This window comes from Cygnus olor, chromosome 1 (genome assembly GCF_009769625.2).
Source record: "Cygnus olor isolate bCygOlo1 chromosome 1, bCygOlo1.pri.v2, whole genome shotgun sequence".
In the NCBI taxonomy this organism is placed as follows: Eukaryota; Metazoa; Chordata; class Aves; order Anseriformes; family Anatidae; genus Cygnus; species Cygnus olor.
Window position 1 is genome coordinate 102,915,017 of NC_049169.1, and position 26,048 is coordinate 102,941,064.

The following is a 26,048-nucleotide window of genomic DNA, read 5'->3' on the forward strand; positions in this document are numbered from 1 at the left end:
CAGGTGGCTTGGAGACCTTGGAAGGAGAGAAGCTGCACTCCATCTTCTCTCCTGACCTGCCCTCCAGACAGACCCACCTCTCTGGGGCTCTCCCAAGAAAATGTGGACTCCTTTCCTCCTGAGCTGCCTGCTCTACACCCTGGCGATAGTGGCACAACCGTAAGTGCCATTTCGAGGTCTGGTGATTGACAGTTCCAGTGCTGAGGGAGGGGCCAGGATAGCAGGGAGAGAGTATGCGACCCTGCGAGTCATCTCCTATAAGGGATAGATACGGGGTGGTATGCATGCTACAAGCCCTGTTATGAGCACAGGATCCTTCTAAAGGTGGCAATTTTTTCTTTGGATGTTGCTGCAGTGCAAGATCTAAGTGAGGACTGTCAGTGGGAATAAGAACAAGGGTCTGCAGTCTGAGGCAGTCTTAAGGGAAAGGTGTAGGATACAGAGAAGGGCAAGAGGTTGAGGGTTGCAGGGCTGGGAATAATTAAGCAGGAACCAGACTGCTGCCAAAGTAATTAAGGAACCTTCTCGAAGCAAGAAAGGTGGATCCTTTTCTCTCGAGGCTGGAGTAAAAGCTGTAGAGAATCCTGCACTTCTGATGTTGGAGTCAAACAGACCCAGAGCCACAGAGAGCTTTGGGATCAGAATTACACAGCTGCAACTTCCTGAGTGAACACAGCAGTTTGGTTTTGGATCCAAGTCTTAACTTTGAAACTTTTTCCATCTCCCAGTCCGATAGCACTGTTCCCTTTTCCCTATGTACTGGGAAGCCCTAAAAAAGAGTTCTCTTTGCAGAGGCAGAGATGGTCTCTACTGTGTACGCTTCCTTGTGCCACTGTAGCATGCTCCAGAATTCCATACACACCAGTGTAATGTGAGGTCACCTCAAAGCAGTTTTCATGTAGTCTCCTGAAATTTCTTATATCCTTTCCATCAACACTGGGAGGTGCACATTCTCACTGTTAATCACCTGTCCCTCTCCCCAAGCAGAGCAATTGGTCCTGGAAGAGGTAAACCCTGCTGCTTCCTCAGACCGTGGAATATTAGTCTCAAGGCAGAGAGACTAGTTGATTGTCTTGTTTCCCCACTGCAGGAAGTACCTGATCATCCTCCCGGCTGAACTGCCCTTCCCCTCTTCCCAGAGGGTGTGCTTGGACCTGCGTGGTGTGGAGAAGCCTATTCGTGTAGCCTTAACTCTTGTGCATGCCTCTGGCAACATCAGCATCTACCGCAAGGTTGTCCGGAACAACTGGATCTTTGAGTGCTCCAGGTTTCAGGTGAGGACCATTCTTGGGAGCAGCTTGTAGCTAGCGGCTCCCAAAGCGCTCTTTTGGCTCTGACTCTTCTTGCCAGAGAAATGGAGAATGAGGATGATGGGAGGAGAGAGGGCATGGAAAGGAGTTAATGTAAAGCCAGGCAGAGTGGGAGCTTAGTGTCTTTCCTCCCTGCCTCTGTCTGTCTGCATGATATTGTTCCTGTTGGGTAGCTTACTATCCACCCTGGTGGCCCCGTTCACCATGGGTGCCTGGCCAGTCACCAAAGGACCGAGGAAGGTAGAAGAGCTCAGAAGCACCCAAATGGCAGCTGTTACCTCATTCTCTCCACCAAGAAGGATGCACTGTCACAGGATGTCATCTGTGCACTGTGATGCACGAAGAACCAGACCTTTCATCTCAGGCAGTCTCACCTCACACCTGCATCTCTCCAAGCTTCTCTTGCAGGACTGTGAAGTGTGCTTCAGGACTAGGAAGGGCATGGCAGGGTGTCTACGCAGGCTCAATACGATGCTTTCTGATCTGCCATACCCACGAACCTTATTTTCTTTGTTTGTGCTGGCAAGTAAGAGCTAATAAGCCCCTGAAGGGACACACTGTGCTGGCCTTTGGAATGAGGTGGGGAAGAAGGTGTCACAGTTCGGGATATGCGAGGAGAAGAGCATATGCATAATGTCTAATGTCTTCACCTGCTCCCTGCTAACCTGGCGATTTCTCTTCCCTGTCCTAGGTCCCCAAACCTGCAGGCAGCCAAGAGGTGGGCACTGTCCAGCTGCATATCTCCAATGGCCACTATTTCAGTGCAAAGGAGGAGAAGCAAGTCCTGATTCGTAGGACTGGCACTGGCACCTTCATCCAAATGGATAAACCTGCCTATAGGCCAGGACAGACAGGTGAGTGCTTTGCATGGAGCACCCTGGCAGTTCCCCTGCCTTGACCTGTCTTTGTTTTGTTCCCGTTTTCCCTCGAGGGCTGTGCTTGGAGCTTTGAGCCTTGTAGTCCTAGCCGGGACAGAAGGAGAAGCTGTATGTGACCGAGGCCTCTGCTGCCATCTGGGGAGATGTATTCATGCTTGTGTTTCAGGGAAGGGAGGCGGGGGGCTGGAAGCTGTGGTCTCACAGGCTGTAGGAGCAGGCTTTCCAGCCACAGGCTGGGGACGAAGTGAGACTTTGTGTCCTCCTCCTCAGCCTGTGCCTCCAAGCACTTGCCTCTTTCGTGGGTGAGTGGAGCCAGCGGGTGGGACAAACTGTCAAAAAGCAAAGCAGGAACACCACAGCCTGCTGTGTGTGGGGAGGGAAGAAGTGGTGAGCAGGGCTGAACGAGCACCAAGAGGGGGTTGCAGGCAGGCATGGGGGTGCCAGCAGAGCCCTGATTTGGGGTTGAGGCAAGCACGGGTTTAGCCCCGTCTTGAATGTACTGTCTCTACAACATGCTCTTCTCCTTTTCTCCCTTCAGTGAAATTTCGGATAGTGACATTGACTGAAGACTTTGTCCCCGTTAACAGCAAGGTAAAGCCTGTCTAAGTGGATGCAAGGAAGTCTCCAGACTTCCTCTGCCAAGTCTGCCTCCTCTGCCAGCCCCACGCTGTGCCTGCTGACACGGTCTGCGTGTCTGCAGTACCCAAGGCAGCAGACACTGACCTGTTACAAAACCTTGCTGAATTCAGTCTCCCAGCTGCACTGTCACTCTGACAGGACAGTTGTTGGCTGGTGGTATCTCTGGTATGGCTGCTGAGGTTTGGGGAGCGTGCCAGCGCTGCCTGCTAGCTGAGTTAGGAGCTCAGAACCTGCTTGCACTTTCCCCTTGCCAGAAAAAAGCTGGCTTCTGAGGGAATCTGCAGGCTGCTGGCTGTGGGCACGGTTACCAGACGGACTGTGCCCAGGCTCAGCCAGAACTGGAGTTGTGTAGCTTTGTGCAGCGTGGTGTTCTTACGGGTGGTGGGAGGGTCTGCAGCAAGCCACGGCACGTCTGCAAAATTTTAAGAAAAATTAATTGATATGGGAAAGGATGCACATGAACTGATTATAAAAAGAGACAAGAGAGAAGGCAGTATAAGCAAATTATACTTACTTGCTGCTGGCAGCAGCTCGTTCTGCCTGAGTCAAGGAAGTGAGAAGTTGCCAGAGACTTGCATAGGTGCTAGCCAGGAAACTGCAAGACTAGCATCTCTCTACAGTGAGCAATTTTACCTGCTGCCAGCAGCTGTAAATATCTTACATTCGTCTGTCCTGAAGCAATTTAAGGAGAGCCAACTGGAATTCATGCCATGATAGATAAATGCTGAGGGGCACAAGTGTGCAGAGTTAAATCAAATCCCTCCAGACTGAGATGAAGGGAGAGATCCTTCTGGCTTCTTTTTGACTTAATTTCCCCTTTTTTTGGTTATTGATGAGGGCCTAGGATCATGCACTCACTTCCTGTCCCGGAAATAGAAGGCATCTGTCTTATATTAGTTAGGTAATAGAGTAAGCAATACCTTTGCTTCCATGCCTACATTTGGTTCATGAAGATATTTGGCCATAAATGTTTGGTGGCTATGTGTAAGTATGAGTAAATTAGCATTATAACTGTTAATAATGCTGTGATGAAAATTCAAAAGAGGTCGTATTTAACCAAAGCTATTATGAGGCTTGAGTGCACTGCAACATTAAAGCCATAATGTCTTGTTTATGAATTAGGTGGGTTGGTGATAACACAGGTGCTGTTCACTGGCATGTTTTGTTTAGCATTGACAATGGATTTGGTTATATAAATAGTTAAACTACACTGTTTTTGTTTGTTTCAATGAAAACAAATGTCTATGATAACTTGCATGAAAGTTCATAATGATGAATAATGTGAATCAAATGTGGCCTTCTGTTTACACACCAGTTACTTTCTCTAGTCCCCTTCTTCTGCCTCCTTATGCTTCACTCTCCTTACACCACTACTGCCTCCTGGCTGGCAGTTCTTGTGATACAAGAACAGAGTTAATAGACATAGGAGGCCCTTCTTTGCGCCTGCCTGAATGTGCTGCTGGAGTCAGCAGCATTACCTATCTCCAAGCCTTACCTCCTAGGCCAGGGACTTTACAGGAAAATGTGGGGTTTATTCATCCTATAGATGATGCAGTTTTGCTATTTATGAGTTTGGAATGATTGTATTTGTGAGTACCTCTAATTTTCTCCCTTTTTTTTTTTTTTTAAATAGTAAACTATAGCTTTCATGGTCACAGAGTAAAGCTCGAATATGTCTAAATGCATCTTAAAAATATATCCATATTATTTCAGAACCATTTTCCTGGTTTCTGTAGGATCAAGCTCCTTGTATCGTAATGTTTGGGACTGTCACGTGGGCTAGGTGGGTAAGATAAGTCTATATGTAGGTTGGTATATCATGCCAGCTTCTGACATTGCTATCTGTTTGCTTTGCAGTACTCCATGGTGGAAATCCAGGTGGGTGTGTCAGACTCCCCAGGTGTTATGAGGAAAGGTACTTCAGGAGGGATATTTAGGCCGTTGTCTTACTGAGTCAACTTACTTTTTTCAGGGTCAGTGTATACATGTGTATGCATCCACATGCTTGTAAAAACCATTGAAGAGACAAATTGTTTGTTCTTTTCAATGTTCAGGAGCTCCATCCAGACTTTAGCTAACTCTTACAGTTTATCCTTACATTAAGACTGGAGAGTTTAAATGTTGGGATCTTTCCCACTTTCTTTTTCAATGGCAGTACAATGTAGAGTAACCCTTGGTGTGTTGGTCTCATCTCTGTCGGTGTTTCAGTGTTCAGGTTGCTGCAGCACCTCCCATTAAAAAAGCAAACAAACAAACCAAACCAAACCAAACCAAAACAGGAGCCTGTGAAAGCCTCTGAAATCTCTCAAACTTTAAATCCAGTGGGCTTTGGGAACAGAACAGCAGATATTTTTAATGACAGTCTCTTGTCTCCTTTCCTCTAACTGCAGGACCCAAACCAAAACCGCATTGGCCAATGGCTGGATGTGAGACCAAAACAGGGCATTGCAGATCTCTCTTTCCAGTTAGCTACTGAACTCTCTCTGGGGACTTACACCATCAGTGTGGTGAACCCAAAAGTGTCCAGTACATTTAAGGTGGAGGAACATGGTAAGATGGAGTATGGGGAACAAAGAATGGGATGGAAGAATTGCTTATTTCTGTCCTTATAACAATATGCAGCCAAACACTGTAAACTAAGTTTTAATGTCTGAGAGCTAGGTTTCAACAAAAATGTATAGAGTGGGCGATATCACAAATGCCAACAAGGGAGATTGTACTGGAGATTCCTGGAGAGGGCATCTAGTAACAAGAGTTACTAGAGTGTCACAGAGAGAGAATAAACCTAAGACCTCTGTAGTACTTCATAAGGTTGGGGAAAAAAGGGAGATTCTTCCTTTAGTTTCCCTGTTTTAAAGTAATTTTAGTTTAAACATTTTAATTAGCTTTTATTTCACGAACATGCTCCTTTACGGGACTCCAGCTTTATGGTAACAAACTCATCCCTTTCATGATCCATGTCTAGGTAGACTGCTGCCTTTGATAGAGTAACTTTGTGATTTTTGTTCCAGTGTTGCAGAAGTTTGATGTTTTCTTCGAAGGACCGGTTCAGATTTATGCTTCAGATAAAACCTTCCCACTGCGTGTATGTGGCAGGTGAGGAGACAATCCTGGAGAAAGGAAACAGCTCATCAAAATCTTGTCTGTTCTTCCACACGTGTACTCTCTTGAGTCCATCAAGGAGAATTGGCTAAAGAGGGGTGAAACACAAGCATTGCTTTCAAAGAATCATAGGTAGTACAAGAGTCTGTTTGGTTCTTGCTTGGGATGGAGGTACCTGAGCTACACCCTGCTCTGGAAGCTGTGTCCATCTGGCCTTGGTGGACCTTGTATGGGGGAATATGCATATCTGATATGGGACTGATCTGTTGAGGTACAAGGATCAGTACAAGGTTCTCATTTTATTTTATGCTGCTGAACTTCTTTCTTTCTTAGTAGCAGTGTTTCTCTAGTTCCGTAATCATTAGCAAACACTGAGCAGATGAGGGTGTGAAGGCAGGCATGACCTCAGAAAGTATAAGCACAAAGGAGGAAGGAGAATGCTCTGGAAAGCACTTTGTGGACAGATAAGGAGGCGAACAGAGCTGTATTTGGAGCTGGGTTGTCCGAAAACTTTTACTGCCTCTTTGCTGCTGAACAGGAATCATTTCTTATTAACTGGGCATTTCAAATCAGAACATTTAAATTGCTAATAGAAACAGCACAGCACTCTTCATCACCAGGGTAGTTCACGAATGTTTTCCTGTCACTGATCCTGTTAGGGAACATTGTTCCCCAAGAGAAGACCAGAGAGGAGCTGAAGCACAGAAAGTCAGCAAGGCAGTCAATGGAAAAGTCCGCCTTGACAAGGGCATGATTCTGCTATAGTTGAGGGGAAAAAAAAAAAAAAAAAAAAGCAGAGCCAGTCTGGTGATGGAAAGAAGAGTCCAGATTATGAGATAAACCCATGGTGAGGAGGAAGGACTGAGGTCAATCCTGGAAGTCAAGCCAGTGCGTCAGGCTGAGAAGCAGTGCACTGGCATAGGTAAAGTTATAATGTAGCTCAACGTCTGGAGCTTAACCATAGCTCCCAGATGATGTGGGGAGGCCCCAGTGAAGCTTTTAACAACACCCTGTGAATAGGGGAAAGGGGTTGCAAAGCCTGCTGGTTCATCCAAGGCTCTGGCAGATACTGCTGCAGAGGTTCTTACACCTCTGCAACTAAATAGACCTGTTAACAGCCACACAGAAAGACAGTTTGCTGGATAAACAGATTTTTCAAACCACAGAGCATGAGTTTTGCCCTTGCTCTACCAACCATCCCACCACCTTCTGAATTACAGTGACCAAGGAGTCAGTGTGACAATGAAAAATGTTTTTGATTTGGATGCCCGGTGGGGTGTGTCTGCTGTGGGGGCAGAGACAACTTTGCTGGGGCTGCTAAGGCCATCACCAGAAGGAGAAGTACTGTAGCTCTATTAATGTCATATCGTGCACATTTTATTGATGTGTACAAGAACATAGGCTTCTGCTCCTTTCGCACCTGAGCCAATATATCCAATGGGTGCCGCTTCATGCTGTGTGCACACAACTCAGGCCAGCTCTTTTCTTCTGCCTGCAGTTCCCGAACAGAAAGCACCCAGAAGTGAGAGAGCTTTGGAAAGTGTGGTCCTTTTTTTGCCTAGGCTCTGTTTCTGACTGCGTTGGATGCAAGACTGTGTTATTCCATTCCCCAAGTGTACTCTGTGCTGTATTTTTGTTTATGCCTGCTTGCTTGCAAACTGAATGAAGACCGGCATCAGGAAGCCCACTTGTGTGTAGCAATGTGCTCAGCAAACCACAAAATTCTCCTCAGTGTCTCTGCTTGGCAGCTCATCTGGTGCTTTCCCTGCAGGTACCACTATGGAAAAGCAGTGCAAGGGACCATGCGGGTGACTTTGTGCCAGAAGGCAAGGAGGCGTCTTCAAAATGTCAGCAAGGATATCTGTAGAGAATACAGTGGTCAGGTGAGTAAAATCCTGGAAGATACATGGTTGGTGGAGGAGCACCACATATGACAATGTGTGACAGTGCCTGAGAGAATGGAATGAACTTCTACTTAAGGAAGGTTTGCCAACCTCTGTAATGTACCTGTAGACTAATCAGTTAACATTTTTATTAAATTAATGCAATTATTGTTACCCTGACCAACTGAGATACCTTTACCCCTAGAAGTTCTTCTATGTAAATTTGTTTATTAAGGATAGGGAATAGAAAAGAGGAAATCACATGCAGACCTTAAAGTTCTGTTCTTTTCTGTAAAGAAGCATAAATACCCAAGAACTGATATAGTGCAAGAAACAACAGGTGCAAAAATACCATGTTAAGGTGAACCTACCCTGGAGATGCACAAGGATACCAATGTACAGTGTACAAGGTTATTTCCACAGCCAAATCACATACTGGCTTTTTGTTTTTTCACCTTATTTCACTCTTTTCATCCCTAACAAAACATGTCATAACTGGACTCTTCGTATCTGCATATATGATTAAAACTTTTCATGTTTTATGATTTGTCATCAGGACATCTTATGGTAGTTGTAACTTTCCAGCTCTGAAAATAATAAGTTACTTTGATTCTGCAGATTCATTTGATTCTGCAGTTTTACTAGTCAGATCTCTTAAAATACTAATATACCTCCTTTGTGATCCAGTTAATGCAACCTTCAGTTTTCTACTAAAGCTGGAAAGTTACCAACATTGCAAACTTCATGCAACTATGGTGATTTGTTTTATATTTCTACAATATGAAATGAATTACATGCATGTATACATATAAAATAGGAAATACCAATTTTAAAATGTGAACAATTTCTATCTGAGTCTGCATTATTACTTGTTGCGATCAAATTATGACAGAATGATTAATATCGTGTACTTCTAACTCCTTCACTTCCCCCCAGCCTCAAATAATATCTACCATTTCACCTTGCAGACAGTGAGCAAGGGGTGCTTCACACCTTCTGTAAGCACATCGGTGTTTAATCTGGCTCCCAGTGAGGAGGACAGCAAAATCTATGCAGAAGCTTCTCTTCTGGAGGCAGGCACAGGTACCCGTAAGGTCTGCTTACGGTCATTTGGTGCAGAGAAGGTACGAGGATGAGACTGCCCGTACCTGGGGTGTGAAGGTCAGAGCAGGCACACTTCCTCCTCTCCTCCACACTGCTGGGGCCATCACAGGACTCTGGGTGCTCCTGCTTGAGGTGCACTGCATCTGCAGAGAGCTGCTCTGCCGGCAGCAGGCAGGCAAGGAGTGGCTGGGAGCCTGGTCCATGAGGCCAAAAAGGGTCTTAGGAACACCTTAGCTAAGGATTGAGCTGCCACAGGAACAGCCTCTGTACATTAAATGTGCTCGTCTTGGGAATGTTGAGATGCTCCAGTCAAAAGGCCTGGGCGTAACGAAGTGAGATTAAACTAGGGTGCGGCAGTCACCTCCAATAATGATCTTGCATCCCTTGTACTCTGCATTCCAACAGGGGTCCAAATCAACTCTTCCAGCCAAATCCTCATTTCCAGGACAGCTGCATGGGCAGTGTTTGAAACACCAAATGCTTACTACATCCCGGGAGTACCCTACAGGGGGAAGGTGACTTTTCCCATGCTTCTTCCCTCCCTATCATTTGCCAATGAATTTAGTGTCTAGCAAATTTTGCTGACCCAAACCATTTTCTGTTCCTCAGAGCAGTTTTCCTTACATTGTGTCACATTACGTGATAGTGCAGCATGGCTCCAGTTTCTGCATTTCAGATTCCCTGGTGTGATTACACTTCTGGCTTCTGTTGAGAGCACTGAGTGATTTTTGCTGGAATTTCTCAGCTGTTGGCTAGGAGCTGAGCTCCTCATGCTCTAGTTACATGCTGCTTTTGGGGAGGATAAAATCACCCTCAGCTTAACTTTACAGATGAGGGAGTTTTACAGGTCTGCTATCTTCTTGGGGCCAGGCTGAAGCCAAGGCCACTTAAGCAAGAAGGTGTATGTTTGTCAGAGGAAAGAAGGTTTGGGTATGACACTGTGACTGACATCTGACTTTGGCTTTTCTGTCCTTCCCCATTGTCACCAGATTAAGCTTCAGGATCACCATGGAAATGGTATGAGAAACAGAAAAGTTTATCTCGTGATAAAGTTCATGAGACGTCGGCTTATCAAAATGTATATCACAGATGGCAATGGAAGAGCATCGTTCAATCTGGACACAACTGCCTGGAACAGCTCCTCAGTCTTTTTGGAGGTAAATCCCACCTCTGCATACAGGAAAGTGAAAAGCCTCAAACTCTGTCAGTGCTCCCCACTCCTGCCCTGCAGCCCCCTGACAGCTTGGTCCTGGGTTCCCCACACAGTTCTGTCGGTGTAGAGCCATGGGGAAGGTGTCAAGCAACGGCCTTTCCCAAACCAAGCTGATGACATCCTAACCTAACAAAGCACTGAAGCGTGCAACTCCCATGTCCTGATTTCCGTATGTCTCTGATCTCCTCTCAGGGAAGGTTTACACTGGAAGATCTCACGCACACACCCTGGAAAACTGGTGTCAGTTACACAAATGCTTACCATCACCTGCAACCCTTCCATGTCACAACGAAGAGCTTCCTGGACATACACCCACTCACAGGAACACTGCCCTGTGGACTAAAGCAGAGTGTCCAGGTGACCTTCACACTCAGTCGGGATGACCTGGGAGAAGACACCAGCCGGATAGGTTTTGCATATTACGTGAGTGAGGGTAGTAGAGAACCGAGGTGGGGGGAGGCAATGCTGATGGGACCAGGCCACAGTGAAACACTGAGTGTGTAATTTAGATCATCCCTAGAGGGATGACAATATGGACTTGTTCTTGAAGAACTCAGGGAACTCTACCCCTGCATAGAGCTCACCCTTCTCACCTGGGTCACCTTGGATTGGGCCCACAGTTTATTTCTATGGTTGCTTTAGAGTGCAAGACACACACAGGGCAAGCATGAGTGTACCCTGGTGACAGACAGCAGTCTGCTCATCCAGTGTCATCTTCCCTCAGGTCACTGGGAAGGCTGGCATTGTTGTCAGGGGACAGAGGAGCGTCCAAGTTGGGAAGCTGAACAGTAAGTTTGCAGTGGCCTGCCTGAACAATGGGAAACAGTTGGGCCTGGTGGGTTCCTAGGTTGGATGGTGAAAGTTACTGGAGTTTCTCCTGAACTCTCTGAAGCTATAGCTCCTGGGCAGTCAATAAACAGGGTGGATGGAGACAAAGAAGCAATTATATCAGCTGAGAGAGGACAAAGAGACAGAGCAAGTGAAACAATGAAGGGAAGAGAGACTGGGAAGAACCGTGTGGAGACGGGACACACAGGGTTAAAGAATGGAAGGAGAGAACAGACAGAAAAACAGAAGGAATTAATTTGATATTGTGGGATTATAAAGCAGAAAAAAGGAGACCGAAAAAAGATCTCAGTGGGGCTGTGATGGAAACACTTTTCTTTTCCTTCCTCAGTGTTGAAGGGCTCCTTCTCCATCCCTCTGACCTTCACTGCTGACTTCACCCCATCACCTTCTTTAGTGGTGTACGCTATCTTCCCCGGTGGAGGGATAACAGCAGATAGCATCCGCTTTGATGTTGCCTTGTGCTTTGAAAATGAGGTGAGACTCACACTGACAGCTGAGGGACAGCTGACAAGCTGGAGTCAGCATACTGTGGAAGGAAAACACTCAAATCCTTCAGAGAACTGGGGAGAAGAGAGGAAGGGGATGTCTGGAGCACAGTGCCCAGGGTCTGGGATCTTCCATTTAGCAGTGACTTCTATTTGTAGCAGAGGTTGAGCAGGGAGGATGTTAATTGAGCTCCGTCTTTCTGTCTGTGCCATGTGTCTGTCAGCCTCCTTACCCCTCTTTTTCTCTTTTTCATATTTCCTTTCTTGGTATGCTGCTCAAGGTCAAAGTAGGTTTCCTGGCTAAAGAAGCCCACCCAGAGTCAACAGTGCAGCTCCGACTGCAGGCAGCCCCTGGCTCCGTGTGTGCAGTACAGGCCGTGGATGAAACCATGTTCCTTGTGAGACCAGAGAGTGAGCTGACAAGCCAAATGGTGAGTGTCTGTGCAACCAGATAAATACATAAAAAATAAAATAATAAATAAATAAATAAAAACAACCAACTACAAAAAACAGGCATGATATATGAGCTGGGCAAAGACAGGCAGGGCTGTGGCAAAGGGAGCTGGAGGCTAATGGGTGAGAGGATCCTTGTGTGGAGGAGTGTAAGTAGTAAGTGGTGTCTGCCTAGAAAGACAGCAATCTGTATGTTGGGGAGGTTGTAGTGAAGCATTTGAAGGTATCTGCTCCTGGCCTGACTCTCCCCTGCCTGTGAGTTTTCCTAGGTCTATGGCTTGTTCCCTGCTATCTACCGACATGGGTACCCTGCCCAAGTCGAGGAGTATCCAGATCACTGTGTTCAGCCCCACTCCACATCACCTCTGCTGCAACGGAAACTGCAGCATTCCTTTCAGCCTGACATCTTCAACCTCTTCTGGGTAATCATCTCTGTCTTTCCCCAGTGAGACACTTGTTTAGAGTCCTTCTGAGAAAGAAGGGACCAGGGAGGCTGTGCCATACCTCCCTCAGCATGCTGTCCATTTGGGCCAGTGCTGACATGGACTGTCTGGGCAGCTGGCCGTCCTAAAAGTGATGGTTTTCAGAGTCATTTTGAGGAAGAGTGGCTGCCCTTCCCCACTCACATCCCCTCCTCTCCTTCTTTCTCCAACAGAACATGGGTCTGAAAATCTTCTCAAACCTTGCAATCAGGAAGCCAACTCAATGCTCTCATCGGGCAGATAGCAAGCCAATGATGGGTGAGCTGAACTTTCAGCCGACCCTTGTGCCGGGACCTGACATCACATAGATGGAAGAGCTTTCTGATCACTGGGGTTTGCTGGTGGTGAATATTAACATGCTAAGGTGTAACAGATGCTGCTGCCACAGCCTCACTGCCAGGTCCATCGGACCTCAGCAGGAACAAATGGGTCACTTTTTAAAAAGCTTTGAAAAATTCCCCTACCTGCATGTTCCCTGACATTAAAGGATGGCGTTCCCTTTCTGGGTACAGACAAACCCAGTGGTTTCTGAAGGGGAGTGTCTCCCATTCATTATACCACAAACTGTGCTGTGGCCTGGCTTGTGTTCCCACCTGTGGCTGCAGGAACTGTCACCTGCTTCCTTAATGTCTCACTTTGCACTAGGTAATTATACCAAACTGCCTTATCTGCCTGCTGATATTGAAACTACTATTGTTTGCAGAGGTCTCTGCATTTTCTGCAGACAAGCAAACGGGAATATTGTTATTCCCAGAATTACAGAAATGTTGGTTTAAAAGGGCCCTCTAGAGGTCCATAGTCTCTTTAACACCAATTTTGGTTCAGGTTGGGAAGAGTCTTTGCCTAGCCAAGTCTTTCAAAACTTATAGCCACAGCCTGCTCACTGCAAGCTGATTTTCCTATTACCATTTTCTTCTCCTTCCTACTTTCCCTCTCCTACCAACTCAGCTCACTCCCTTGTGTATTACTCTGCCTGACTCTTCTCACATCTCTGTTACTGCTTGCTTTGCCTCTTGTCCCAGTGTTTGGCTGTTGATCATTGTCAGGGCTCATCTCTTCCACTCTTGTGGGAATTTTTATTCTTTTTTTCAGGGGGTCCTTCTATGGAATACAAAAGAATGACCGAGGAACAACCCCAATTAACAACCCAAGGAAGATTTCACCACTATTTGCCTGAAACTTGGATCTGGAATCTGTTCTCTGTTGGGTAAGTGATGCTAGACTTTACAAGTGGACAGAGGGATGAACCCTTTGTTATTGAGTTTTGGCTGACTTGTATCTGTTCAAAAAAGCCATCCATAGGTGTAAAGAGAGGTCTGCATGTAAATTTTATGGCTCTTCCCTGCACTTAAAGTGCATCAGAATGAAGAACTAGTGGACTTCAAGGAGCAAAACTTCAGTCTGCTTAGTCATGCTTAGAAAACAGCAGTGCTGTTCATCATCAAACCACCAAGTATCCTCTCCTCACGCAGTGGTGTACACTCTACTAATTTCCCAGTTTGGTGGGTGCACTGTCTAAATTTGTAGCCTTTGTTGCCACAATGCTTGTATTGGGACTGATGAATCAGCACTCAGGCTGATGTGGTGCTGCTGCTTTTCTGGACATTATGCTGTTGACTGAGTGTATAGAGCTGGAATGCTGGGACAGTGTCTTTCTCAGGAAAAGGGTATAACATAATTACTGGAAGCATTTAATCAGCAATTATGGCTTTAAGGAACAGATTTTTGAGATCTGTCTGAGATCTGAGCTACTCGAGTGGGAGTAATTGATGAGAGGGCAGAGGTTGATCTCAGTCTGAGGATCTGCACAGCATCCCTCACCTGGTGTCCTGAGCTCTTCCTGTTGCAGTGGGGTGGGACAGACTTCCTTATGCAAGTGCTCTCTTCCTCTCAGCTCCAACGGGAGCAGGAGCGTCCCAGTCACAGCGCCTGCTGCTGTCGCTGAGTGGAAAGTCAAGACATTCTGCTTGGCTGGGAGGGGGTTTGGACTTGCCCCGACCACAAGTCTCAGAACAGTACAACCTGTCTTTGTGGATGTGACATTGCCATATTCTGTGATACAAGGAGAGACCTTCACGCTGAAGGCTACTGTCTTTAACTACCTGCAGCAGTGCATACAGGTATGCGCTTGTGCCACAGGAAACACTGTGTGGGACAGGCCTAGCATGCCTTCCAGTTTTACAGCAAATGTACCACACCATCTCTCCCAAGTTGCCCAGTCATTCTCCTTCATCGGCACTCTTTCAGATACAGGTAGCCCTGGCTAAATCCCCGGACTTCCAGGTGGAGCTGTGCCGGACCTGCAGGGACAGAGAGTGCCTCTGCGTGGAAGAGTCCAAGACCTTCGCGTGGAACGTGACAGCAATCCAGCTGGGTGTGGCAATAAGAACGGGAGCAGTGGTGGGGAGCCCTCAAAAAGAAGTGGAAGGGAGTGGGAGGTCCAGAAAAGCTGGCAGAGCCTTGCCTTCCCTGGATCCTAAAGCTTATTTTTAGTGGTACAAGAATGCAAACCATCATGGTTGCTTTCTTTCTCCCTTCTTAGATAGGCTCATCAGAGAGAGTGGGAACTGAATGGGTAACATGGAGAACTCTTGGGGATAGAGGTGTAGAACCGTGTAGAACCAGATTGGGAGGAAAGGGCTGCATGTGTGTGAGTGGGAGAACCTAGTATGGCTGGTGCTATGCTTCACGTGCAATGGGAAGGGGTCACTGAGGTCCAAGGGGCTGCCGAACCTTCTCACACTACAGTCACATGTAGTGTACTAAGGTCACTGTTGGTGAGGCACTACCAAGTCCCCTCATACTTAGGGTGTCTGGACAAACCATTGGCACTGACTGGACCATCTTTACCTGTCAAGCAACTGAAGCTGGGAGGATCAGCCTCCTGAAGCACCCGAGACGACTGCCAGCTAAAGCAAGTCGACTCCGTTTGGCTACAGACGTAAGAAACAGACTGTTCCATTTATTTGCTAGGGACTCTGAATATCACAATCAGGACTGAGGTACTGGACACCACACCACGCTGTGGGGACAGGAAGCCCTTGCCAGCTACCACGAGGCGGAGGCACATTCTGGTCAAACACTTGCTGGTTCGGGTCAGTGTAAGAGCAGGCTCACTTCTCTCCATGAGTGTCCTTGCCCCTGGGTGAAAAGAGACTGAGCTGGGCTAAGTGGTTTTCTCTCCTTTTTTTTTTTTTTTTTTTTTTTTTTTTTTTTTTTTTTTTTTTTTGTCCAGCATTAGCATACCAAGGCCTGGGCTCAGTTTACTCTGTTCCCCCCAAGACCTAGCCAGGCCTATTCCTTTCTTGCAGTACTCTTTCTTGAGCTGCATTTGTATGCCGTAACTGCACTTCTCCCTATACATTCTCCTGCTCAATGACCAACCGTACATGAGCTTTTGTATCTGCTCACTGACTAGAGAGTCCTGTCCCTCAGACTTGCTTTTGCTTTCTTAATCAGTGAAGCAAACAGTTTCAGTGCAGCCCTGCCAAAGGTGAGGAGTAGTCCCTGACAGCCTGGGAACTAAAAGCTGAATTCAGACCTGCAATTGCTGTGCGATTTTACTGCTGTTTGGGAATTTTGTGTGTAATCTTGTTTCTTCTCTCTCATATCTATGTTTCTGCCCTGGCAGCCAGAAGGTGTGCTAGTGGAGAAGTCTTACAGCTCCATTCTGTGCCCAAGAGGAGGTACGTGGACAGTTTGAAATAACTAGACCTGGTTATTGTTCAGGTCCTGCAGCCTGAAATAACTAGAATCATAGAATGGTTTGGGTTGGAAGGGACCTTAAAGATCACTTAATTCTAACTCCCTTGCCATGGGCTGGGACACCTTCCACTAGAACAGGTTGCTCAAAGCCCCATCCAGCCTTGCCTTGAACACTTCCAGGGACAGGGTATCAACAACTACTCTAGGCAACCTATACCAGTACCTCACGACTCTTATATTAAAGAATCTCTTCCAAGTATCTAATCTAAATCTACCCATTTTTAGTTTAAAACCATTACTCTAGTCCTATCACCAAACTCCCTGATAAAGAGTCTCTCAAGCTTTCTTGTAGGCCCCCTTTAGTTACTGAAAGGCTGCTATAAAGTCTTCCAGGAGCCTTCTCCAGGCTGAACGAGACAAAACTAGACATGAGAGTAGGACTGAACTGTGGGAGGGCTAATGAAAAAGATTTTTTTAAAAAAAAATTATTTTTTTTTTCACACAGGAAATTTAATTTCTTATTAGGACAGAAAAGGACAGTAAATATTATTTCCACACTTGCTTCCCTGTTGAATTTGTCACTGAGTTTAGGTGGCAAAATTGTGCTCTGTAGCCCCCTTCCCACAATGTAGCCTCTGGGTGTTCCTGGAGCATGATAGTCACTCAAGAGAGAGAAGCTCCTGCTATACCACCCTAACCCTGCAGCACTACAAGCCTCTGCAGGATGTCCCCCTGCCAAGTGGTGACCAATTGTGATCCTTGTGGAACTTGTGAAGCATGGTGAATTGAGTTGTGAAGCTTGGTGTGCCCTTGCCCTTGCCAGCAGCTCTCAAGTCACTTCTAATCTGAAAAGTTTCCAAGCAGTGGAGCTTGGCGTGATGACTGGGACAGATTATAGAGAGCAGTCTGCATGAACAGGATGTAGGCAGTGTCCCACTTATTTGTTTCAATTTTGTCACTCTGGTTAGATACTTTTGGTTTGATTTTTCATGCTGCACCTTAACCCTGTTGTTATCAGGAAACATGGTTGAAGACCCTGTGCCCCTTCACCTCCCTGATAATGTAGTAAAGGGATCTGCCAGAGCTTCAATTTCCATCTCAGGTAAGCCATTTCTGTTGTGAACTCACTGACCGATGTTACAGATGAGCAGGGATTAACTTTGTAATGATGTCAGGGGATCCATTTGGAATGACACTGCTCAAAAGAGAGAACAATGAGTTTCAATGCTCTGCAAGGTTTGCCAAAAACAGGGTTTCCATATTTTATTTTATTTTTTGGATTTGCACTTAGATTTTCGTGAGAAAAGTAGGCTGCAGAGGAGAATAATCCTCATTTTTCTGGCTAGGACTTTGTAGCAGAGCCTTGAGGCCAAAATTTATCTGGGACTTTGGGAGCTTGGCTAGTTCTGTGTAGATACAATCAGCAAAATTCATAACTATCTCATCCCCTGCTAAGTTTCAATGTTACAATAAAAGCTGCTGGAAAGAATAAATCCTTCTCAGCATTACAAAGTTACAAAAGGATTATCTGGGGAGGCCACTGGGACCAGACAAATGTTTTCAATATGTTTCCTTGCACTGTGCTCCTTTGTCCCCATGTTCGTACTGGTATGAAGCCAGGCCTGCCATAATTCCTCAAAGAAGAGAAGACCTGAGACAACTCAATCTTTCCCTAAGTACTTCTATATTTGTCTGTCTGCATGACACAGCCTGAGCAACTATAGCCCTGCTCATAGCCTTTTACAAGGTTGGAGCCCTTCACGCTGAAAAGGTTCCTCAGAGGCTCCACAGTGTGCTCATCCTGTATCGCATCCCCCCCAAATTGGGAAGATGAAAAATAGTCACCCACCTTCATCCTATACTCAGTTGTTTCTTTCCATTTTCTCCTTTCTCCTTTGCTGAGATAACACACTATTATCCAGTGCCTGGCTGAGAAGCACCTCAAATCATACTCAAACTTGCTTTGTTTCTTATATTGTTGCATAGGTGACCTCATGGGGATTGTGTTACAGAACCTGGACCGCCTGGTGCAGTTGCCCCATGGATGTGGGGAGCAGAACATGGTGCTGTTTGCCCCCATTATCTATGTGCTGCAATACCTGGAGAAGACAAGGCAGCTGACCCCTGAAATCAAGGAGAAGGCAGCAGGACTCCTGCACAATGGTAAGTACAAGAGATCCACCTTGCTCCTCTGCTTTCCCCTGTGTCTAATCTACCAGTAGCTCTCTTCCTTGCATTTATTCTGACAGTACTGGCCTTTCTGAATTACTGTGCTATATTAATCATTGTTCCTATTTCCCCAGGGTACCAGACACAGCTTCTTTATAAGCATAGAGATGGGTCCTACAGTGTCTTCGGGCAGCAGGATGGGGAGGGGAACACTTGGTAAGCACTGGGAACATCCCTTGCTCCTAATTTGTCCTGTTTGGGCCAGAGCAGCTAATGTGTCTGAGAAGAGCTGATAGGATGCATGTTCCTTGTTTTGGATGGAGCCACCCCAGGAGCGGTCTGGCATGGATACAGATTGAGGGATTGAGACAGGGCAGCAGAGTTTCTGGGAAAGTGAAACACAAAGATGTGGTCTCAGGGGGAAGGAGATCCCTTTTTTCTCTCTGTGGTCTTGCTGGCGCCCCGAACAGAGCAATGGGTTCTACCTGTGGAGCCCCAGCAAGACAAGAGGGGTACATACTGACTGGAGGAAGATCAGGGAAAGACAATGAAAAGTCATTTTTCCCAGGGAGGTTTTTGCTTGGGAGAGTTTGAGTGAACTGCATTGGCACTGTGATGGCTGGGCTGGGAGTAATGAAGAAATGAAGGAAATGGAGTATTCAAGATTGTGTCTAGGTATTCAAGGGAGATGAGATGCAAGAGACAAAGTAGAAGGGGTAGAGGTTTTTCACTTGTGAAATGACTAGGTAAAGCAGTACGTGAATGTGTGGACCCAGACTGAAGAAGAGGAGCTGCTTGTATCCCAGAGACCATTTCCACTTTTAGTTTGCTTTTGCGTATGAGAGAGTCTTTTTAAGCACCCTGGTCTGTCAGTGTTAAATTCAGAGACAAGCACCAGGAGGCATTTGACTTTCTTTTTGTCTTTTTGTGTTTCTATTTCTCTCACAAGTCATTCTCTTCCTAGGCTGACAGCTTTTGTAGTCAAGAGTTTTGGCCAAGCCAAGAAATACATCTATGTAGATGACAAGAATATCCAGGATGCCTTACGCTGGCTAGAGCAAAATCAACTCCCCAGTGGCTGCTTTGCCACCAAAGGGAGTTTCTTTCATTCCTCTATAAAGGTAAATGAGAGACAATTCAGGCAGCACAGCTGGGGAATGGCTGGGCAGGTGTTGTGGCAACAAAGAGTCATAGGATCACAACCGATCCTGGAAAGTCACTTGTGCAAGTCATGCAACCAGACTGAAAGAGAACAGGGTATGGGGTAGAGACAGCATAAAGAATGCCTACCCTTCTTGGAAATTATGCCCTGAGCCTTTGAAACAAGCCTTAGAGAGTGAAAGGTGCTTCAGGTCCTGGGGTGTCAGAATGACACACCTGAGAGCCATGGAGACCATGCTTACGAGAGGCTCCAGGTGCAGTGTTTTGCCTCTGCAGAGATGGAATCCCTCATCAGCAGAGGGTCTCTGGTGACTGGTGATTTCTCACAGTTTATCTCTGGCAATGGATTCCCTTCACAGGGCAGTGTGGATGATGAAATCTCCTTGGGAGCGTATGTCGCTGCAGCACTGCTGGAGCTGGGTCAGCCACTGAAGGTGAGCACAGGCCGGCTGTCTCCTGCTCTCCCTTATTATCCCATGCCTGCACTCTGCTATGGGGAAAAAGCTCGTAATGTTGACATTCTCCAGGCCAGGAACACATCAAGGGCTGCTAAGAGGGAGACAATGTTTGGTGAAACTGAAGTAATTCCTCATAAGAGACAGTGTTGTAGCACTAGCATGAAGCAATAGTGGAGCAATAGTGTTTGGTGGCCATAGTTTCCAGTGCACAATGGGGCTGTACTGCCTTTTTTTTTTTTGCAAGAGAGGGTGATAATTTAGTGGGTTTCTCTGGAGCTACATCAGCAAGACATAGTCCCAGAGAGAGCCTGACCCCTGCTTTGCCCCTGTCAGTGTTTGGCATGTCTTCTACCAATGCAGGGCAAGATGATGCAGAGTACCCTCCACTGCCTGCAGCAGGCAGTTCACAACGTCACCAGCATCTACACAGAAGCTGTACTGGCCTATGCTTTTGCCCTGGCCGGAGACTATGAGACAACCCAGGAGCTGCTATACAAGTTGGAGGAACAGGCCATCAAATCAGGTAGGTGCTGGCTGCTTGTTGGAGTAATGTCTCTTGTTCACCTGCTGGGATTGGAGCAATGTACCCATGCAAGTTGCCTAGCCAGAGCTGATAAACATGGAATATGCTAACCTATGCAAGAGGCTTGCTGAGGGAAAAAAAAATGCACCTGCTATTCTTGTATTTGTCCAGGAACTGCATCATGTTAACTGCAATATGTTGTTTAGCAAGCTGTGTGGGTGACTTACCAGAAAGATTTTCCTCAGCCTTTAGGATTTAAAGATCTTATTGAGGGAGGAGGTAGAAACCTGTGTGCTAGGACTGGATGAAGTCCTGGAGAACCAACTTAACAAAGTGATACTGGCCTGACAGCGAAGGAGCAGGAGGAGCTCTAAAAGCCCTCTACTGCTTGCTTTCTGTATCCAGAACCCTCTGTTCCCTTCTCTCCAGATAGCTTGCACACTCCTTTTCTTTCTGCAGGAGGACAAATACACTGGAGCCCCAAACCAAGCTCCCCGGCTTCCACAGCCTTCTGGCCTGGTACTCAGTCAGTGGATGTGGAACTGACAGCCTACGTGCTCCTGGCATACCTCTCCAAGCCACGGGTGCATGCAGGTGACATGACAACTGCAGCTGGTATTGTGGCATGGCTGACCCAGCAGCAGAATGCCTATGGGGGCTTTGCCTCCACCCAGGTAACGAGTAGCTCCATCTGGATCCATATACTTTTCTCCCTGAGGTTGGCAGGGCAAGTCTTCTCAAGGTCTTCCTGTCCAAGTTCGAGGCCAAGTTGGCCTCGCTAGAGATGATGTTTTCAGGGAAGTGACTGTCTCTTTCTCCCTAGGACACAGTTGTTGCCCTGCAAGCTTTAGCAAAATATGCAGCAAGGACTTTCAGCACATCAGGCCAAGCGCTTGTGAGGGTGAAGTCCCACAGGGGCTTTGGGAAGACATTCCAAGTCACCCGCCAGAAACGGCTGCTGGTGCAGCAGGCAGCGCTGACAGAGATCCCAGGGCAGTTCCTGGTGCAGGCCCAGGGCAGCAGCTGTGTTTTTGCTCAGGTAAGGTGGTGGGGTGAGTGTGGGAGAGGTGATAGATGGAGGATTCTGCCTCTTCTCCCTGGATGAAATCAAGCCTGTCTTTTCCCCTCCTGACCCTCAAACTGCAGACAGTGCTGAGGTACCACAAGTCTCCCCCACGGACCACTGTAACCTTCACTCTGCGTGTCAACACAGAGCTGGCCAACTGTAGCCAGGCCAACACGCGTGCCCTTGTTGTCCGCATCCTTGTCAGGTAATCCTGAGGATTGTTTCCTCCTCCAGCAAGACATGCTGTGCTTGGGGAGTGCAGCTGGAAAAGCCTCAGGGCTGCGATGGAGGGACTGAACACAGGCAGGACAGAGGGTAAATTTGGCAGTAGTTAGGGGTGGAAAGGGAAGGTGCTGGCTACCTGCATCTCACCTCCTGTGAGATGATAAACTGTCTGCCTTGACCCCAGTCCCAGATGGCTCAGGGTCCTGCACACAAGATATGGTGGTAAAGGGAAGGGGGGGCTCTATTCTCTCAGACAGACCCTCTGACTGTGTGATCTTCTTCAGCTACATTGGCAGCAGAGTCACATCCAACATGGTGATCATGGAGGTCTCCTTATTGTCTGGATTTGTCCTGGCTCCAGGCTCCAGGATGTTGGTAAGGAGTCTGGAATCAGAAAAAGGGTGGCTCTGGTAAATGGGTCCCACCTGCTTGCTGCTGTTGGGAACTATTCATTCAGGCCATGAGCCAACTACATTAGGAGTGACCCTTCACTGTTGAAATTGAACCAAAATCTCTCCATTTCCATACAAGGTCCTGCAAGGACTGCCCATGGCATTTCAAGGATGGTTCAGCTTCTCCCACTGACACTATTCTGTTGGGTGTGCTAAACAACAGTATTTGTCACATGAAAATGAAAGCTGAATTATTTGCACAACACCCAGAGGTGTATTTAAGAGCATTCTAGCAGTTAGTGAGATAAGATAACAACAGTCTTTACTTGTGCCTCTTTGCTGACCAGTGCATTAAGTCCTATATACTATCCACTGCCTTTTGTCCCCAGAGTGGGAGATTCCTCTAACTGAGCAGGGACAGCATAGTCCATCCTTGAGATGAGGCTCACAAGGAGTGCTCCAGGAGGGACTACTGAACACAATAAAACCCTTGCACATGCAAAAGACAAAGATCCACAAAGAGTCCAGGTCTACTTTGTGCCATCAATACAACATCAATACAAATTTATTTGTGTTGTTCTTTCCTGTCCCAGTTGGAGCGCAAAACCATCATTAAGAAAATAGAAGTGAAAGCTGATGTGGTCTACATTTATCTGGACAAGGTAAATAGGAATGACGGCATTAGGTTTGGCATAATGAGAGCAAGAGGCCAAAGGACAAGGAACTGTGTGAGAAGGCCAAGGCTGGGCTAGCCATGGGGAAATAACACTGGTAGAACTGTGGGCAGAAGAAACTTGCCTACTTTCATTGTTGTACAGTTAGCATTTGCTATTTCTCACATACTCCATTTCTAAAATCCAGAATCTCTGATGGATTAGAGAGATTTTTTACAGGAAAGCATTCAAGCTAGGGAAGACAAAGATGCAATGTCTTCTTTCTTCCCTTCCTTGCTAATTTCTTTAAATCTCCATAAGCTCAATGATGAATCTCAGACTTTCAGTCTGCAACTGGAACAAATATTTGAGATGAAGAACCTGAAACCAGCCACCGTCAAAGTCTATGATTACTACCAGCCAGGTGGGTTGGTGATTCCCCTCCTACTCTGAGATTGGGAGCTGGATTCCTAGTTCTCTGGATGTGACTTGAAAAGTCATTGTGCGCTATTTCTTGTGCACATGATGTACGTGTAATTGTCTTTCTCATTTCCTTATGCAGAGGAGCGAGCCTTGGCTGACTACAATGCTGTCTGTAGCTGAGGTAGGCAACAAGTCCCTGTGTGATACAAACAGTGGCATCAGGAAATGATGGGTCTTGGGTGGGAGAGAGGGAATGTCTGGGGAGCATGTGAGCAATCTGAGGTGGGAAGGAGAATGGTAGTCATTGGGGAGTATATGTCCAGCAAGAATGAGGAACAGTCGGGTGCCTGTGGCTGAATGTGTAGAGCTAGGCCGAGGGCTCTTTTTCAGACAGGAAAGCAGCTGAAAGGCTCTGGCTGACAGCAGATATAGTCTTAAAATGGGAGTGAGGGAGGAAAGACTGAGCATGGTGACTGCATCATGTGGAGTGAGAATGCAGAGCTATAGTGGCTTGCACTAACAAGGGACTTCAGACCCAGACAACTGCTCCAGTCCCTCCCCAGCCCCTGCTACCTTCATTGCCGGGTAGAAAGGGGGGATTCCGGGAGCCGAAGGAGCAAGATGAAGCTGGGAAGAGGTAATACTTTGTCTTGTGGGGTGACAAAAACAGCTGTTAAAGGGGATGGCTTGTTAGCAGCAGCCTGAGGTGAGGACAGGTTTGGATCTGTCTTTTCTGGAAGAATAAAGCAGAATTTTGATATGGCATATGCTTCATCCTGACATAATCCCACACACAGAGCACTGTGGGACCTGCCTATACAGATCCTAGGGATCTTCCTAGAGAGCCACCGCCACTACTATCCAACACAAGTCTGGTGATAGCCATGAAGGTGCTGGATCACTCCCTCCTTGTTTGCCTTACCTTCTGTTCCCCACAATTGCACATGGCTCCTCAGAAAGGAGAGGAGGCAGTCACAGTTTTGTGGTAAAGGAGAAGTGAGAAACTGCTACACCGTGACTTCTGCCTTTGCCCAATGTTTCAGGTTGGGGACCGAATGGAAGGAGATGCCCCAGCTATCCCCAGTAGAAGGACACTGCCCCTATTAAAGTTGAGCCTGTGTGGTCTTGTGCCTGAGTGGATGGACTTAGGGATCACAACAGTCCAGCAGTTGTGCCTGCACTGGGAGGGGGCTGGTATGTGAGGGGGGACTGTTATATATCTGGTATATTCCTGGGAAGAAGAATTAAAGTAAGCATCACCCCTGACCTTGCTGTCATTGTGCCAGTTGTTGATGAACTGCAGGCTTAGCCCACAAGGATACCATTTCTGCCATCAACAGTGTACAAACTTTCTATCTCCTCCATTGCTCTCTCCTCATGGTCCCCATGGTTTCTTCCAGCACTTTCTGCTGAGTAGGACCCGGGAAACTTTGGGGTATAAGGTGCAACTGTACATGCTGTGACAGCCATATCTCATATGTCCTTCCTGCAAGCTCCTGCATTCCTGCTCTTGAAGTAGGCTCCAGATAGTAATGCAGTGTGATTGAGACTGTAGCCCCTCAATCCCTCTCCGCAGTAAATCCTTGCCGACTGCTCTTGGTAAAGTTCTCTAAGTGCAGCTGTTGGCCAGAGAAGTGTTGAACATATCCCAGTCCTCCCTTGCCTTTGACTAAAGCTTATCTGTTGGTCACAGTCACCAAGTACAAACTCTGCCTTGGCGCGTGCTCTACCTTCTCCTGAGCAAGTCTGCTACTGGCAGGGCAGAGTTTAGAACTTGTATATGCAAACACAGAACAGAGTTGTTTTGCCCAGGTTCTCCTAAACATGATTTTCCTAGTTTGGAAGAAAAACAGTAAACTTGAATGATCACTCAACCAGACACTTCTAGTCTACTGACTTTTAATAAGACAGCTGGCATAGTCCTAGTCTTTAGGAAACTAACTGCTCAGAAGGTGATTTCAAGTATTTTCTCTTTGCTTCTTATCTCCATGTAGTGGCTGTTAGCAGGGATGACAAAGGACTGATGGACAGAGACTGCAGAGAATGTCTGTCCCTGATCCTGTGGAGACAAAAAAAAGGACAAAAAAGTCTGTGTTCCTGAAGTATTAAAACTAAACATTGGGAACTCAAGGGTGGTTTTTTGTGCCTCGTGACCAAACAAGACTGCCAAGCTGTCAAGGACAGAGCTCTCTCTGGCTGTCCTACAAGTACATCTCAGCTGCCTGTACAAAGCCTGCAGCAGCATCTTCACCAAGAATGTGGGGCTTGTGGCAGGCATCCCAGGGCAGGGCTGTGTGTCTCCCACAGGTGACCCATGAAGCAGGTGTTTGTCTCCATGTTGTGGACTGAAGACAAGGAAGCACGGGGATGCAGCAAAGTTTAGAACATGACCAGACACTCAGAGTTCAAGCATTGCCTTTGCCCAGCCTGGAAGCAGGATGGGACAGGTATCCATTCCCTGGCACAGCTCAGAAGCCAGTCTGAGGCTGCAGAAAGCTTGGCATTGAAAAGAAGTCAGGTCTTGCAGTAAAGCTGACATAGCATGTTGCATGGACAGGGCTGGAGGGTTGCAGAATTGCAGGACAAATAACACGAATAGGAACTGTGTTAAGTATACTCAATACAAAATGCCAGGACTGGTGGTAAGACTCAGGACAGTCAGCCCTTGTTTTATGAAACATGCCTTCAACTCTATTAAGAGCTGGTCACCTCAAACTTTCCACTTCAAATTCAATTCTCCCTTTCCTCGGTTTAATCACTGGGATACAGGAATTCACCCTTAACCTTGCTAATTGTTCCCTACCCTCAGTGTGTAGTGTCAAAAGTTTCTTGACGAAGAGCCCTTGCCTGCATCCCCCTCCCTCTCCAAACTCTT

General features: G+C 46.9%; 1 protein-coding gene across 1 annotated transcript; it reads left to right on the forward strand.

Moving 5' to 3' along the window:
- Positions 1–100: 100 nt before the first annotated feature.
- On the forward strand, positions 101–24,520 carry LOC121073253 (alpha-2-macroglobulin-like protein 1). The gene is made up of 36 exons (XM_040564065.1): positions 101–159; positions 1,091–1,274; positions 2,002–2,164; positions 2,727–2,779; positions 4,685–4,705; positions 5,218–5,377; positions 5,839–5,923; positions 7,701–7,812; positions 8,781–8,895; positions 9,322–9,431; positions 9,906–10,073; positions 10,322–10,552; positions 10,854–10,917; positions 11,307–11,452; positions 11,745–11,894; positions 12,186–12,338; positions 12,572–12,656; positions 13,491–13,600; positions 14,210–14,518; positions 14,646–14,772; positions 15,372–15,493; positions 16,030–16,084; positions 17,122–17,205; positions 18,090–18,266; positions 18,407–18,488; positions 19,237–19,393; positions 19,793–19,867; positions 20,252–20,414; positions 20,874–21,088; positions 21,238–21,453; positions 21,561–21,685; positions 21,990–22,080; positions 22,691–22,759; positions 23,072–23,174; positions 23,313–23,354; positions 24,217–24,520. Exons 1-35 carry the CDS (start codon positions 101–103, stop codon positions 23,351–23,353), a joined length of 4,380 nt encoding a protein of 1,459 aa, XP_040419999.1. The 3' UTR covers position 23,354; positions 24,217–24,520.
- Positions 24,521–26,048: the final 1,528 nt, after the last annotated feature.